The 17701-nt window shown below is 42.2% G+C and overlaps 1 protein-coding gene across 1 annotated transcript in view; it reads left to right on the forward strand.

The window, feature by feature from the left end:
• Window positions 1–16479, forward strand: part of SNX13 (sorting nexin 13) — a 133683-nt gene extending 117204 nt beyond the window's left edge. The window contains exons 22-26 of the mRNA XM_069729827.1: window positions 6713–6784; window positions 8936–9081; window positions 9679–9747; window positions 13442–13554; window positions 15096–16479. Coding sequence (XP_069585928.1) covers window positions 6713–6784; window positions 8936–9081; window positions 9679–9747; window positions 13442–13554; window positions 15096–15343 — 648 coding nt within the window. The 3' untranslated portion in view covers window positions 15344–16479. The remainder of the gene's footprint in view (window positions 1–6712; window positions 6785–8935; window positions 9082–9678; window positions 9748–13441; window positions 13555–15095) is intronic.
• The last annotated feature ends 1222 nt before the right edge of the window (window positions 16480–17701 follow it).

Consider the following 17701-nt stretch of genomic DNA (forward strand, 5'->3'; position numbering starts at 1 on the left):
GATTCTTTGGAATGCACTACCTAGGTTAATACGATTAATCCCCAATCCCCACAGTTTTAAGCGTGCCCTAAAAACTCATTTGTTCAGACTGGCCTACCGCCTCAATCCATTAACCTAACGATCCCTGTGTGGCCTATTTATAATAAAAAAAAAAAAGGTTCCTCGCATCATGTTCTCATACACTTTATGCAGTATTAGCCCTCTGTGTCTGTACTGCTACATACTTAGGCAGGTAACTGGTTCATGCAGCTTTACATGAACACCTGAGCCTTACACTATAGCTGGTCCGAATAACTAAAGCAATTGTTACCATCCACCTCTCGTGTCTCCCCTTTTCCCCATAGTTTGTAAGCTTGCGAGCAGGGCCCTCACTCCTCCTGGTATCTGTTTTGAACTGTATTTCTGTTATGCTGTAATGTCTATTGTCTGTACAAGTCCCCTCTATAATTTGTAAAGCGCTGCGGAATATGTTGGCGCTATATAAATAAAATTATTATTATTATTATTATTATTATTATTTAGAATTAGAAAAAAAAAAAAAAATATATATATATATATATATATATATATATATATACATACATACATACATACATACATACATACATATACATATATATATATATATATATATATATATATATATATATACATATATATATATATGTATACATATATATATATATATATATGTATACATATATATATATATATATATGTATGTATATATATATATATATATATATATATATATATATATATATATATATATATATATATATATATATGTGTGTATATATATATATATATATGTGTGTATATATATATATATAATTGCCTAAGGGTTTTTCCGTCTGTCTGTCTGTCCTGGAAATCCCGGCTCTCTGATTGGTCGAGGCCGCCAGGCCTCGACCAATCAGAGACCGGCACAGCATCGACGTAGAAATCCCACGTCTCTGATTGGTCGAGGCCGCCAGGCCTCGACCAATCAGCAACGGGCACGGCGACGATGATGTCATAAAGGACGTAGAAATCCCGCGTCTGGTCGAGGCCTGGCGGCCTCGACCAATCAATCAGCAACGGGCACAGCGACGATGATGTCATAAAGGACGTAGACATCTCACGTTTCTGATTCAGCGACGGGCACAGTATCGACGTAGATGTCATAATGGTTGCCATGGCGACGATGATGTCATAAAGGTTGCCTCGACCAATCAGCGACGGGCACAGTGTGCCGCGAATTCTGGAATCATCATTGTCCATATACTACGGGGACATGCATATTCTAGAATACCCGATGCGTTAGAGGCCGCCAGGCCTCGACCAATCAGCGATGGGCACAGTATCGACGTAGAAATCCCGCGTCTCTGATTGGTCGAGGCCTGGCGGCCTCGACCAATCAGGGACGGGCACAGCGACGATGATGTCATAAAGGACGTAGAAATCCCGCGTTTCTGATTCAGCGACGGGCACAGTATCGACGTAGATGTCATAATGGTTGCCATGGCGATGATGATGTCATAAAGGTTGCCTCGACCAATCAGCGACAGGCACAGTCTGCCGCGAATTCTGGAATCATCATTGTCCATATACTACGGGGACATGCATATTCTAGAATACCCGATGCGTTAGAATCGGGCCGCCATCTAGTATATATATAATTGTCTAAGGGGTACTTCCGTCTTTCTGTCCTCAACTTCCGTAATGGATATCCCGCGTCGCTGATTGGTCTCGGCAGCTGCCTGTCATGGCTGCCGCGACCAATCAGCAACGGGCACAGTCCGATTAGTCCCTCCCCTACTCCCCTGCAGTCAGTGCCTGGCGCCCGCTCCATAATCCCCTCCAGTCACCGCTCACGCAGGGTTAATGGCAGCGCTAACAGACCGCGTTATGCCGCGGTGTAACGCACTCCATTAACGCTGCTATTAACCCTGTGTGACCAAATTTTTACTATTGATGCTGCCTATGCAGCATCAATAGTAAAAAGATCTAATCTTAATAATAAAAAAAAATAAAAAATCATTATATACTCTCCTTCCGCCGCCTTTCCCAGTCCTCGCGACGCTCCGTTGACCGCTCCATGCAAGCGGCAGGTTCCGGTGCCAAGGATGGTATGCGAGAAGGACCTGCCATGACGTCACGGTCATGTGACTGCGACGTCATCACAGGTCCTGCGCTCATACCAACCCTGGGACCAGAAGCTGACGCGTGCACCGCACACAGGGCCAGGACTTCAACGGGCCTTCGGAAGGTGAGTATATGTTTATTTTTTATTTTAAGTTTGTATACTACGTGGCTCTGTGCTGTATACTCCGTCACTGTGCAATATACACCATGTTCCAAATTATTATGCAAATGATATTTTTCTCGGATTTTCCTAAATGGTCGGTGCAAATGACAGACAGCCTAATAAATCATCACCTATTAGATTATGCATCAAATTTTATTGAAGAAACCTCCCAATGATAACAGTATAATCTCCAAAATTAATAAAAACTCAAAATGCACTGTTACAAATTATTAGGCACAGTAGAATTTCTAAACATTTGATATGTTTTAAAGAACTGAAAATGCTCATTTGTGGAATTTGCGGCATTAGGAGGTCACATTCACTGAACAAAAAACTATTTAACTCCAAAGCATCCTAACAGGACAAGTTACATGTTAACATAGGAACCCTTCTTTGATATCACCTTCACAATTCTTGCATCCATTGTACTTGTGAGTTTCTGGAGAGTTTCTGCTTGTATTTCTTTGCATGAAGTCAGAATAGCCTCCCTGAGCTGCTGTTTTGATGTGAATTGCCTCCCACCCTCATAGATCTTTTGCTTGATGATACTCCAAAGGTTCTCTATAGGGTTGAGGTCAGGGGAAGATGGTGGCCACACGATGAGTTTATCTCCTTTTATGCCCATAGCAGCCAATGACTCAGAGATATTCTTTGCAGCATGAGATGGGGCATTGTCAGCATGAAGATGATTTTGCTCCTGAAGGCACGTTTCTGCTTTTTATACCATGGAAGAAAGTTGTCAGTCAGAAACTCTATATACTTTGTAGAGGTCATTTTCACACCTTCAGGAACCTTAAAGGGCCCTACCAGCTGTTTCCCCATGATTCCGGCCCAAAAGATGACTCCTCCACCTCCTTGCTGACGGTGCAGCCTTGTTGGGACATGGTGGCCTCCACCAACCATCCACTACTCCATCCATCTGGACCATCCAGGGTTGCTCGACACTCATCAGTAAACAAGACTGTTTGGAAATTAGTCTTCATGTATGTCTGGGCCCACTGCAACCGTTTCTGCTTGTGAACACTGTTTAGGGGTGGCCGAATAGTAGGTTTATGCACCACAGAACGCCTTTGAAGGATCCTACACCTTGAGGTTCGAGGGACTCCAGAGGCACCAGCAGCTTCAAATAACTGTTTGCTGCTTTGTAATGGTATTTTGGCAGCTGCTCTCTTAATCCAATGAATTTGTCTGGCAGAAACCTTCCTCATTATTCCTTTGTCTGCATTAACCCTGTCTGTGCCCTGTTTCAGTCACAAATCTTTTCACAGTCTGATGATCACTCTTACATTTTCGTGAAATATCAAATGTTTTCATACTTTGTCCAAGGCATTGCACTATTTAACGCTTTTCAGCAGCAGAGAAATCCTTTTTCTTTCCCATGTTACTTGAAAACTGTGGCCTGCTTAATAATATGGAACATCATTTTTAAGTAGTTTTCCTTTAAAGGGAACCTGTCACCTGAATTTGGCGGGACTGGTTTTTGGTCATATAGGCGGAGTTTTCGGGTGTTTGATTCACCCTTTCCTTACCCGCTGCCTGCATGCTGGCCGCAATATTGTATTGAAGTTCATTCTCTGTCCTCCGTAGTACACGCCTGCGCAAGGCAAGATTTGTTTAAGACAGATTTATTTCAGTGATCCATTGAACCCTGAGACCACAATACCATCCATGAGTTTATTTGAAAAACAAAACAATTAAATCTTTATGACACTTAAATCCAATTTGCATAATAATTTGGAACACTGTGTACTACGTGGCTGGGCAATATAACTACGTGGCTCTGTGCTGTATACCACGTCGCTGGGCAATATACCACGTGGCTGGGCAATATACCACGTGGCTGGGCAATATACTACGTGGACATGCATATTCTAGAATACACAATGCGTTAGAATCGGGCCACCATCTAGTCAAATATAAAATCCAGAAAATCACATTGTATAAATTTATTTGCATGGTGCCGTGAGAAATAAGTATTTGATTCCCAACCAACCATTAAGGGTTCTGGCTCCTACAGACTAATTAGACGCTCCTAATCAATTCGTTACCTGCATTAATGATGGCTATCAAAAAAACTGAGCGCCACATCCAAACATAAATCGGGTCTAAATAGGTGCTTACCTAGAGTCGCCAACTCACATACAGTGAAACAGATAAGGCAGCACTCTGTAGCGCTATAGTATGCAAACATAAAATATGAAAATTGAATTGCATTAATGCACTGTCTAACATAGTCACCTTTATAAAAGACTCCTATCCACAGACTCAATTAATCAGTCAGACTCTAACCTCTACAACATGGACAAGACCAAAGAGCTTTATGAGGATGCCAGGGACAAGATAATAGACCTGCACAAAGCAGGAATGGGCTACAAAACCATAAGTAAGACGCTGGGTGAGAAGGAGACAATTGTTAGTGCAATAGTAAGAAAATGGAAGAAATACAAAATGACTGTCAATCGACATCGATCTGGGGCACCATGCAAGATCTCAACTCGTGGGATATCCTGGATCATGAGGAAGGTGAGAGATGAGCCTAAAACTACACAGGGGAACTTGTTAAAGGGACACTGTCACCTGAATTTGGAGGGAACAATCTTCAGCCATGGAGGCGGGGTTTTTGGGTGTTTGATTCACCCTTTCCTTACCCGCTGGCTGCATGCTGGCTGCAATATTGGATTGAAGTTCATTCTCTGTCCTCCATAGTACATGCCTGCACAAGGCAATCTTGCACAGCGCAGGCGTGTACTATGGAGGACAGAGAATGAACTTCAATCCAATATTGCAGCCAGCATGCAGCCAGCGGGTAAGGAAAGGGTGAATCAAAAACCCCGCTTCCATGGCTGAAGATTGTTCCCTCCAAATTCAGGTGACAGTGTCCCTTTAATGATCTCAAAGCAGCTGGGACTAGTGTCACCAAGAAAACCATTGCTAAGTGCCCGCAAGGTCCCTCTGCTCAAGTAGACACATGTGCAGGCCCATCTGAAGTTTGCCAATGAACATCTGGATGATTCTGAGAGTGACTAGGAGAAGGTGCTGTGGTCAGATGAGATAATAATTGAGGTCTTTGGCATTAACTTAACTCGCTGTGTTTGGAGGAAGAGAAATGCTGCCTATGACCCAAAGAACACCGTCCCCACTGTCAAGCATGGTGGTGGAAACATTGTTTTGGATGTGTTTCTCTGCTAAGGGCACAGGACTACTTCACCGTATCAATGGGAGAATTGATGGAGTCATGTACCTTAAAATCCTAAGTGACAATATCCTTCCCTCCTACCAGTACATTAAAAATGGGTCGTGGCTAGGTCTTCCAGCAAGACAATGACCCAAAACATACAGCCAAGGTAACAAAGGAGTTGCTCAAAAAGAAGCACATTGAGGTCATGGAGTGGCCATAAGAAAACTTATGAAGGGAGTTGAAGCTCCAAGTTGCAAAGCGACAGCTTCCAAATCTTAATGATTTAGAGATTATCTGCAAAGAGGAGTGGAGCAAAATTCCTCCTGACGTGCTCAAACCTCATCATCAACTACAAAAAACGTCTGACTGCTGTGCAAGGGTTTTGCCAGAGGGATCAAATACTTATTTCTGACTGTATAAATTATATAAAATTACTTGCATTTTACAATGTGATTTTCTGGACTTTATTTTTGATATTCTCTCTCTCTCAATGTTAAAATTAACCTACCCTTAAAATTATAGTCTGTTCATGTCTTTGTCAGTGGGCAAACTTACAAAATCAGCAAGGGATCAAAGGATTATTAAATTCACTGTGTGTGTATATGTGTGAGTAGGTGTGTGTGTGTATATATATATATATATATATATATATATATATATATATATATATATATATATATATATATATATATATATATATATATATATATATATATTATTTTTTGTCTCTTCTATATTATAACTTTTTTCATATATCCTATCCCCCCAGCCAACCTGCAGGGCCAGATGGTGTGCTAAATAGTTAATATTAATTGGTTTGTTTATGGGACTGTCAATTATCCATTTTCATCAGTTGGTATTTTAAAAAATACATATTAATAGTTATAGATTGTTGATCTTTTTTATGGCATTTTTTTTTTAGTTTTTTTAACCAGATTAAAAACAAAGAATAAATGCAAAAACAACACTTTAAATGGATAAAAAATATTCAACCCCAAAAAGTTTACCTTAATCAAAAAAGAAAATTTCAACTTCACTGTTTTAACATAATGTGAAAGCATTTTACATGCACCCTTGCCCATGTAGTCATGTACAATCTGTTATACCCAGATTTACAGAAATTTGTCATTAATGTAATTTCAGACACTACTTTACAGGTGAAACATACTATCTAAGGGCAAGGGAACAGTAGAAATTACGATACTGGATTACATTTTTTTCTTTTAATTTCTTCTTACATTAAGGCTCCAATCCTCGTACCAAAGCCTGATTCAGATCCTGAACATTGCCGAGTGTCGGCTCAGCTGGATGACAATGTGAGTACAGTCACTTCTCTTAAAACATGTACGGTGGAATTAGTTCCTGTAGGGTATATTTTAATACTCTGTTATTGGATTTGGTCCTTCCATGGAGGAATACTCGGGTATTCATGGAAATCACAGAATGGATAGGCATGTTAAGGATATGGAAATTGTGAAAAAATTGAATCAACATTTTCAAAATATCTCAAGTATCAGTATCAAGTATGAGTGCCACACTCAGAAATGTCTGCACTTGTACACCTTGGCTGCTATTAATGAGGTTATTAATGGTTATCTGAGGTATGTTCTGCAGTGTTACAGGCCACGTTAGGCAATGCAGATTACTCCACACAATAATTACCGGAGAAAGCCAGGTGTGAAGTTCCCACGTGAAGACCCATCGTGGCATTGCCCACTTACTCTACACATGGAGGCCACAGGCTCACTTGACTCCATTGAGGTTGGAATGGGGGTCTGTCCTCTTCAGCAATGAGTCCTTCTTTTGTCTTGGATGCATTGCTAACTGGAGATTGGTCTGGAGAACACATGGGCAATGCCATGAAGACTGTCACGAGGGAACGCCTTGCCGCTGTTACTCTTGGGATTATGTTGTGGGTTGGCATTATGTATGGTACCAGACCCCTCTAAATTGTATTCTTCTGATTCTGGACTATTTAGTAAATGAAATATTTAAATGGAACCTTACACCCCTTTTTATTGCCTATGGAAACACTGGTATGTCAGTATAGATGCACGTTATACAATAAGAAATGTACTATTTGTGGAAATTTTATGTCAGTCATGAAAAAAATCAGGCTGGAAGTGCATTGGAGGTGGGTTAGTTCACTTGAAAGTACAGGTGCTTGGCCAAGCCCCCAATGCCCTTCTGCAGGCCGCGCCCCCACGGTGCTTTCCCTCTGGCCGTACCCCCCGGTGCTTTGCCTCTGGCCGCGCCCCCGGTGCTTTGCCTCTGGCCGCGCCCCCGGTGCTTTGCCTCTGGCCGCGCCCCCGGTGCTTTCCCTCTGGCCGCGCCCCCGGTGCTTTGCCTCTGGCCACGCCCCCCGGTGCTTTGCCTCTGGCCGTGCCCCCCGATGCTTTGCCTCTGGCCGCGCTCCCGGTGCCCTTCCAGCCATGCTTCTGGATTTCTGATGACTGAGACCCAAGATCTCTACAGAAGAGGTATCATTCTTATGGGTGGACAAGTGCCTATACATCAGTACCATATGGAAACTGATGACAATCTGACAAGTTCCCTAAATAGTGGAAGAACATTTTCGGATGTATGTTTGATCAATTCTCTTGTGGTCACTTGTAATTTTAATCCTCCAGATGTTTTTGAGTCTAATATTCACATTATATTGCATTAAGATAATTAACGTTGGCTGACCGGTAAGATTACCGACACTTGGGATTTGCCTCCACCATATATACCTAGCTTACGCCTTTAGAATATATAGTGTGTGCTTCCAGAAGTCTAGGCTGCTAAAGATGTATTTTTCTAAGAATAATGGATAAAACAACCTTGAAGGTTCTCCAAATGGGATAAGAAATCTTTTATCTTTGACTTGAACTTACAGCGCACAGATTATAGGTAATTATATGGGTATTGGTCATCGTCCTAAATCTGCACCTGTCCTCCTCTGTGAATTTTTATATGTCACATGAAAGCATTCCAGGGTGTCTTCCTAAGCATCCCTGTGTTACCAGCACATTGATAAATGCCTTTGTATTAGAGTACTTTGGCTTGTTGGTCATGGCTGTAAAACGATCAGGTGCTTCACATAGCGCTCTCACATAGCGCTCTCAGGGCTCCCATCTTTTCTGTACTTATTGCCTACTGTGTGCACTGCCAAATTCCTGGAAATCTGTTTTGTGTTTTTCCAAATATTTCATGTAAGTTTTATAACTGGTCTTCTGTAAAATGTTTCTATTTTTGTACCCCAGAGATTGCTAGAATAGGATGTCACATACAGCAATCTATCGTGGTTATTGCCACATTTAAAAAAAAAGGGGGATAAGTAAATTAAAGATTTTGGAAAGTTTCTATTGAGTAATTGGACTAATTGAAGCCATGTTGTGCCTGTAATTTCTTGTATTAGATGACCTTTATTGACCGTCGTAGTGTAATGTCTTAACTGAGACATCCCATAAATCTCGTCCTGTTAGGTTGATGACAATATCCCTCTCCGTGTAATGCTTTTGCTCATGGATGAAGTCTTTGACCTGAAGGAAAGAAATCAGTGGTTAAGAAGACAAATCACCAGCCTTCTCCAGCAGCTCATTAGAGCAACATATGGAGACACAATTAATAGGTAAATACTTAGTACATACTCTATGGGAGAGAGCTTTGAAATGAGAATGTTTTTTTCATCAGTAGCTGTGAACAAAAGGCCCCCATACACGAGATTAAAGTTGGCCGAACCGCCTCACCATCTTGTGTTTGGATCCTTCCCCCCACCACCACCCTGAATTGTCCGAAATTGTCCCAAAGAGATGATATCAGATCTGAGAAGGATCAGGCATTAGAAGTCAGCAAACAGACTTGTGTCCCAAATTCCATCCCCTGGTCTAGTCCTTTGTTGCAACCAGATTTTACGGAGTTCCGCTGATGCAAATCTGCGGTCGGTAACTAGAGGTCTGAACCGGGTCCTGCAATTTTTTTTTTCTTATCTCTATTACGCCTGTTGAATTTCAACAACCAATCTTGATTTTCTGGGAAATAAGCTGCTGCCATAGTTGTGTGGCAGAGGCTTCCTCCGTTACAATTTCTGAGAACATGTGAATGGGGAGGGGGCGAGTCAGCTGGGAAAGTTTTCGGTCAGCCGTTTGACAAAGACCTGGCCGATGGTAAAAGTGGCCGGACACGTTAGACGTCACATGAATTTATTTTTTTTTCTCTTGGCTACTAGAAAAATAGTTGATCATGTGGAGTCCATGACGTCACCTGACCAAGTAGCAGATTATGTCAAGCACTTCAGGTAAGCCATCTATAAAGCTATATACATATATAATAATATTAGGCATGCCAGGTCTAAAGCTATATACATGTATAATAGGCCAGGTGTATGTGTAGATAGATAGAATGTATGTATGTATGTGTGTGTGTGTGTGTATATGTATATATATATATATATATATATATATATATATATATATATATATATATATATATATATATAAATATAGATTGTGGCCCGATTCTAACGCATCGGGTATTCTAGAATACAGGTCCTTCTAAAAAAATTAGCATATAGTGTTAAATTTCATTATTTACCATAATGTAATGATTACAATTAAACTTTCATATATTATAGATTCATTATCCACCAACTGAAATTTGTCAGGTCTTGTTTTAATACTGATGATTTTGGCATACAACTCCTGATAACCCAAAAAACCTGTCTCAATAAATTAGCATATCAAGAAAAGGTTCTCTAAACGACCTATTACCCTAATCTTCTGAATCAACTAATTAACTCTAAACACATGCAAAAGATACCTGAGGCTTTTATAAACTCCCTGCCTGGTTCATTACTCAAAACCCCCATCATGGGTAAGACTAGCGACCGGACAGATGTCAAGAAGGCCATCATTGACACCCTCAAGCAAGAGGGTAAGACCCAGAAAGAAATTTCTCAACAAATAGGCTGTTCCCAGAGTGCTGTATCAAGGCACCTCAATGGTAAGTCTGTTGGAAGGAAACAATGTGGCAGAAAACGCTGTACAACGAGAAGAGGAGACCGGACCCTGAGGAAGATTGTGGAGAAGGACCGATTCCAGACCTTGGGGAACCTGAGGAAGCAGTGGACTGGGTCTGGTGTGGAAACATCCAGAGCCACCGTGCACAGGCGTGTGCAGGAAATGGGCTACAGGTGCCGCATTCCCCAGGTAAAGCCACTTTTGAACCATAAACAGCGGCAGAGGCGCCTGACCTGGGCTACAGAGAAGCAGCACTGGACTGTTGCTAAGTGGTCCCAAGTACTTTTTTCTGATGAAAGCAAATTTTGCATGTCATTCGGAAATCAAGGTGCCAGAGTCTGGAGGAAGACTGGGGAGAAGGAAATGCCAAAATGCCTGAAGTCCAGTGTCAAGTACCCACAGTCAGTGATGGTGTGGGGTGCCATGTCAGCTGCTGGTGTTGGTCCACTGTGTTTCATCAAGGGCAGGATCAATGCAGCTAGCTATCAGGAGATTTTGGAGCACTTCATGCTTCCATCGGCTGAAATGCTTTATGGAGATGAAGATTTCATTTTTCAGCACGACCTGGCACCTGCTCACAGTGCCAAAACCACTGGTAAATGGTTTACTGACCATGGTATTACTGTGCTCAATTGGCCTGCCAACTCTCCTGACCTGAACCCCATAGAGAATCTGTGGGATATTGTGAAGAGAAAGTTGAGAGACGCAAGACCCAACACTCTGGATGAGCTTAAGGCCGCTATTGAAGCATCCTGGGCCTCCATAACATCTCAGCAGTGTCGCAGGCTGATTGCCTCCATGCCACGCCGCATTGAAGCAGTCATTTCTGCCAAAGGATTCCCGACCAAGTATTGAGTGCATAACTGAACATTATTATTTGATGGTTTTTTTGTTTGTTATTAAAAAAACACTTTTATTTGATTGGATGGGTGAAATATGCTAATTTATTGAGACAGGTTTTTTGGGTTATCAGGAGTTGTATGCCAAAATCATCAGTATTAAAACAATAAAAGACCTGACAAATTTCAGTTGGTGGATAATGAATCTATAATATATGAAAGTTTAATTGTAATCATTACATTATGGTAAATAATGAAATTTAACACTATATGCTAATTTTTTGAGAAGGACCTGTATGCATGTTCCCGTAGTATATGGACAATGATGATTCCAGAATTCGCGGCAGACTGTGCCCGTCGCTGATTGGTCGAGGCGGCCTCGACCAATCAGAGATGCGGGATTTCCAGGACAGACAGACAGACGGAAAAACCCTTAGACAATTATATCTATCTAGACAATTATATCTATCTATATATATAATTGTCTAAGGGTTTTTCTGTCTGTCTGTCTTTCTGTCTGTCTGTCCTGGAAATCCCGCGTCTCTGATTGGTCGAGGCCGCCAGGCCTCGACCAATCAGCGACGGGCACAGTATCGACGTAGAAACCCGCTTCTCTGGTCGAGGCCTGACGGGCACAGCGACGATGAGTTCATAAAGGACGTAGACATCCCGCGTCTCTGGTCGAGGCCTGGCGGCCTCGACCAATCAATCAGCGACGGGCACAGTATCGACGTAGATGTCATAATGGTTGCCATGGCGACGATTATGTTATAAAGGTTGCCTCGACCAATCAGCGACGGGCACAGTCTGCCGCGAATTCTGGAATCATCATTGTCCATATACTACGGGGACATGCATATTCTAGACTACCCGATGCGTTTGAATCGGGCCACAATCTAGTCTATTTATATAATTGTCTAAGGGTTTTTCCGTCTGTCTGTCTGTCCTGGAAATCCCGCGTCTCTGATTGGTCGAGGCCGCCAGGCCTCGACCAATCAGCGACGGGCACAATATCGACGTAGAAATCCCGCGTCTCTGATTGGTCGAGGCCGCACAGCGACGATGATGTCATAAAGGACGTAGAAATCCCGCGTTTCTGATTCAGCGACGGGCACAGTATCGACGTAGATGTCATAATGGTTGCCATGGTGACGATGATGTCATAAAGGTTGCCTCGACCAATCAGCGACGGGCACAGTGTGCCGCGAATTCTGGAATCATCATTGTCCATATACTACGGGGACATGCATATTCTAGAATACCCGATGCGTTAGCGGCCTCGACCAATCAGCGACGGGCACAGCATGGCGACGATGATGTCATAAAGGTTGCCTCGACCAATCAGCGACTGGCACAGTCTGCCGCGAATTCGCCTTGACCAATCAGCGACGGGCACAGTATCGACGTAGATGTCATAATCGTTGCAATGGCGACGATGATGTCATAAAGGTTGCCTCGACCAATCAGCGACGGGCACAGTCTGCCGCAAATTCGCCTTGACCAATCAGCGACGGGCACAGTATCGACGTAGATGTCATAATCGTTGCCATGGCGACGATGTCATAAAGGTTGCCTCGACCAATCAGCGACGGGCACAGTCTGCCGCGAATTCTGGAATCATCATTGTCCATATACTACGGGGCCATGCATATTCTAGAACAGAGGTCCCCAACTCCAGTCCTCAAGGCCCACCAACATGTCATGTTTTCAGGATTTCCTTAGTCTTGCCCAGGTAATAATTGCATCACCTGTGCAATGCAAAAGAAATCCTGAAAATATGACCTGTTGGTGGGCCTTGAGGACTGGAGTTGGGGACCCCTGTTCTGGAACACCCGATGCGTCAGAATCGGGCCACAATCTAGTATGTATGTATATGTGTGTGTGTATATATATATATATATATATATATATATATATATATATATATATATATATATATATATATATATATATATATATATATATATATATATATATATATATATATATATATATATTATACACGCACACACCTACCGTATATTTACTTTGCAGTAGGAGTATATTTCGAGCTCCTTGCATAACAGTTTTCATGGTACAAATATTTTTAGATAGATAAACTTGGATACATAACTAATTGAAACATTGATTGCAGAGACTCATTTTGGCCTAATGGGATATTGGCAGAGACTGCTCCTCGCAGAGACAGGAGTATACGAATGCGTACGAGAGTTGCTGCAAAAACGAAGCTGCTGGAAATTATGCCAGGTAATATAAGGAGTGCTCGTATGTAATGCACGCCAAATGTAGAACAGAGATGTTCTTTTTATTAACAATTATTGGTTTAGATGGCCCCACAGTCTTCCATGCAGTATAATGGGCCCCACATAATCCTCCATGCAGTAAAATGGGCCCCACATAGTCCTCCATGCAGTATAGTGGGACCCACATAGTAGTACGCCATGCAGAATAATGGGCCCCACATTGTCTGCCATGCAGTATAATGGGCCCCACATAATCCTCCATGCAGTATAGTGGGACCCACAAAGTCCGCCATGCAGTATAATGGGCCCCACATAGTACTCCGTGCAGTATAATGGGCCCCACATAGTACTCTGTGCAGTATATTGGGCCCCACATAGTACTCCATGCAGTATAATGGGCCCCACATAGTCCCCAGTGTCGCGAGCTAAATATAATCATTGTGAGGGCCAGATTTGGCCAACGTTTAACTTGTGTTATAGACATTAAGACATGTTTGTCTTGGTAGAAGGCTTCTTTTAAATGTCTTTTACTCTGGAACTCTGCCAAGTCGTATGCTAGTCTGGAAAGGAAGAACATCACGCCCTGCATTTCCCAACACAGGGTGCAGTATAATGTTGTAGTCATTACTGGCTGCAGCCGGGGCTTACCTGGAATTGTTTGTCATGTGTGCCTTAGGGAGCAGTTCATACCTCTCCAAGGACATGTATTCGGGACAGATCTGAGGAGCTAGGACGCCTGGAACTGTGACTCTCTGCATGTCGGACAAATGTAGTGCAGACGTCCAAGAAGATTTTCTGTTCTGTTTGGCAACTTTAAAAATGTATTCTGGGCCTCCTAGAGAGCTCTCCCTGTATCATAAAGTCCGCACTAGTTTATCCACATTTTTCCAGATCGATTCATGCAATTCAATTCTCAAAAGAATTTCGGGACCCCATTTGTGATTTGTCAGAGAGGATTTGTCTGGATGTCAATATCAAGTCTGAAAATGTTATAAATTTGCTAGTTAGTAAATTCTTGCTTTATGTAAGCAAAAAGCCATTTGCCAAGTGCTCCAATCACCACAGAATGAACTCATCGTGCAAATCATATAGTGGGAGTTTGCCAACCCGGGTAAAAAAAAAAAAAAAAAAGACAGCGTTAGATAATTGAGAAAAATAAAATTGTGCTATACTTTCAGATTCATCCAAAACCTGATGCCACAAATGTTGCTTTTGCCTTTGCTGCGCAGTGATACTTTGGGCCCTGGCCATTTCATTGAACCCATTGTCCACTGCAATAACGTGTCATCCACTGTCGGATCGGCTAGTATTTGGCTCCTGTAGTCACTGGGGGTCATTGAGAAGTGAATATATTACAGCTTTTATTGTTTTCTTGCTTCTGGAAAGCCCATTTCAATTATTTTATCTTGCTACAAGTTTATCTAATCCTGGTAGGAATACTGCTGTTTTCTGCCGCCGATGCCGCTCAGCCATTTGGCGTTTTTCTGTGTGTATTTTAGCTTAATATTCTGTATCTCATAAATCACATTTTCTTTCCCCCCTCAGATGAACTGAAGCACATTATTGGGGCAGAAACCACAAGAAAGGGAATCCTTCGGGTCATTGAAATGTTCCAGCACACCCAGCTGAACAGGAGACTTGCGTATGTTTTTTTAGAGGGTTTTCTGGAGACCTTATTTTCACAATGCAAATTCCACGAGCTTTTTAACAAACTGCACTCCAGGTCAGAGCGAATGAGGAAATATAGACAAAGACCGCAATCTTATCATGCACCCGCCTTACAGAAAAGGTGACACTCGGGCCGGTCAGAATTCGTCCTAGAAACTCTGCAGTGTTTTAGCCAGAAATAACGGAATAGCGGTTTGGGAATAATTTTCCGGGGCTCAATAATGGCTACTGATGTTTCTACACCAGTCATACCGTGTCATATAGATTACCGAAGCATCCATAAGCTGTGTGGCTCTACTCATCCTACCTGCTGTCAACCATCAATCAATCAATCAGGACTGTGTCTTAAATTGGTGCCCTTGAATCGCTCTGAAGAACCAGGACCAGACATGGTGGTGCCGTCTGGATTTGGGCATAGGAGAGCGTGAAAGGACCGTTCCAGTGGTCATATAAGTGCCAGATTGTATTTTTCTACATTAATATCAAGCACAAACACATTGCTATGCTGGAGGATCAACAGGATTGAGTTAAAGCTGGGGGATAGTGCAATGATGGCAGCGGGGGTCCCGGCTTCACTGGTTAGGACATACATTCCCATGTAGCAAATGGCAAGAATGGGTAATACGTGAAATCAGTGTCTGCGGATATATTGGCTCACTGGACTGCAGCCTGTAACTTTTGATATTATCACTAGAGTCTTGCGACAAACTTCTTATGCTCCACATGTGCAGATCTGCATTACTTTGGGGATTAGGGTGTTTTTTTTCTTTTCTTTTTTTTTCCAGAATATGCAATCAGTCTTAAATTTTTCATCCTTACATTAATACATTGAGATGGCACCCACTTGCTGAAGGTAATATCATGATTAAGTATCAGACATCCTCCCCCGTCCCATCAAACAGGGTCAATCTGTGTAATGTATTAGCTCAATGAGGTGTAACCCATAAATCGTGTACCCAGTGCATTTATTGCGTGTCTAGTTATCCCGAATATTGGCTTATACTCTCTCCCAAAAGTGATTGATGGTGGTGTCTTATAGTTGCTTTTTATGAGCACAATGGCAGTGCCAGTGTCATCTATTGCGGTCACAGTTGCACTGTTATTCTATAACTATATCTCTCTATTGAGATGGCCGATATCGCCTTTTTTAAGTTTTAAATCAGAAATATAATTCTTTAGTTTCTTTTCACCTCTTTTATAGAAAATATTTACATGATTTGTCTCCTGAAGGGGGTTTAATGGATTAAAAAAAAAGGTTTGATACCTGGTTCTGGATGAGAATCATTGGGGGGAGGAGTGTATAGCTCAGTGTTCCCCAACTCCGGTCCTCAAGAGCCACCAACAGGTCATGTTTTCAGGATTTCCTTAGTATTGCACAGGTGATAATTGCATCACCTGGAAAGGCAAGAATTACGTCACCTGTGCAATACTAAGGAAAATCCTGAAAACATGACCTGTATAGCTAGTCTGTTCTCAACACTACCTCTGGTCCTGCTTGGCGCGTGGTCATGCTCAATGGCTTGGCGCTTGGTCATGCTCAATGGCAGCAATATGGAGATATATTTATATAAAGTTCATGTGATTACTACCTACAGGACACCAAGAAATTTGTTGCTGGGTTGTTATTGGGGTTGTCTCAACAGGACAAAGTATTGTAGTACCTTACTAATGTCTGGTGGTCTCCAATTGTAAGAAAGGGTCTCTAATGTTCCCCTTTTATACTAAGCAATTGCCATGTATGTGCACTATTCATTGTCCATGGGACTATCATAGATGCCGAAGTTCAGCAGTCCCACTGGCAATGAACTGAGCAACTGCACAGTCATCGCTTTGTTCAGGCACATCAGAGCCCCGTTCTCATAATCTGCAGGATCAGTGAACAGCCAGTTATATGGATAGGTGATAATGCATTACGTTGGGACAACCCTTTCCAAGAGGTTGACTTGCGCAGACTATGAGCCCGAGTCATTAATACTGGGGCTGTACACACAATTCTTCATGATGGGTGTGTAAGAGTAACATGCGTCTAATTAATGAAAAGGCACACACAACACAATTAATTGGGCACACGTCTCTTGATAAATTAGGCACCTCTTACGTCTGGCATGTACCTTTTGTGCGCTTCGCCATATATGTTACTCCAGAGACTGCAGCAACGTTTCTGGCAGAAATTACGCCACAACTTTGGATGAATATATTGGGTGGGCTTCACAACATCCCGTCCTGGTCGTACTCGACCCACTTTAGTGGAGTTGTCCTAATCTTGCATCAAAATGCCAACGGTCACAATTTTATGACTTTTCAAAGTGAAAATCTTTTGCTGAATCGGGGCCTAAGTCTTTTCAGAAGCTTCGTGGTGACCTAGGTTCTCCCACCACACCACATGCAGCTAATTTTACCAGAGAATTTCTGTTTGCTATATATTTTTTCTTAATGGATGCTGTAGCTGAAATGAAGTGTTACATGACAGCCCTTCTAGAGCC

This window comes from Ranitomeya imitator, chromosome 6, assembly GCF_032444005.1.
Source record: "Ranitomeya imitator isolate aRanImi1 chromosome 6, aRanImi1.pri, whole genome shotgun sequence".
Classification (NCBI taxonomy): Eukaryota; Metazoa; Chordata; class Amphibia; order Anura; family Dendrobatidae; genus Ranitomeya; species Ranitomeya imitator.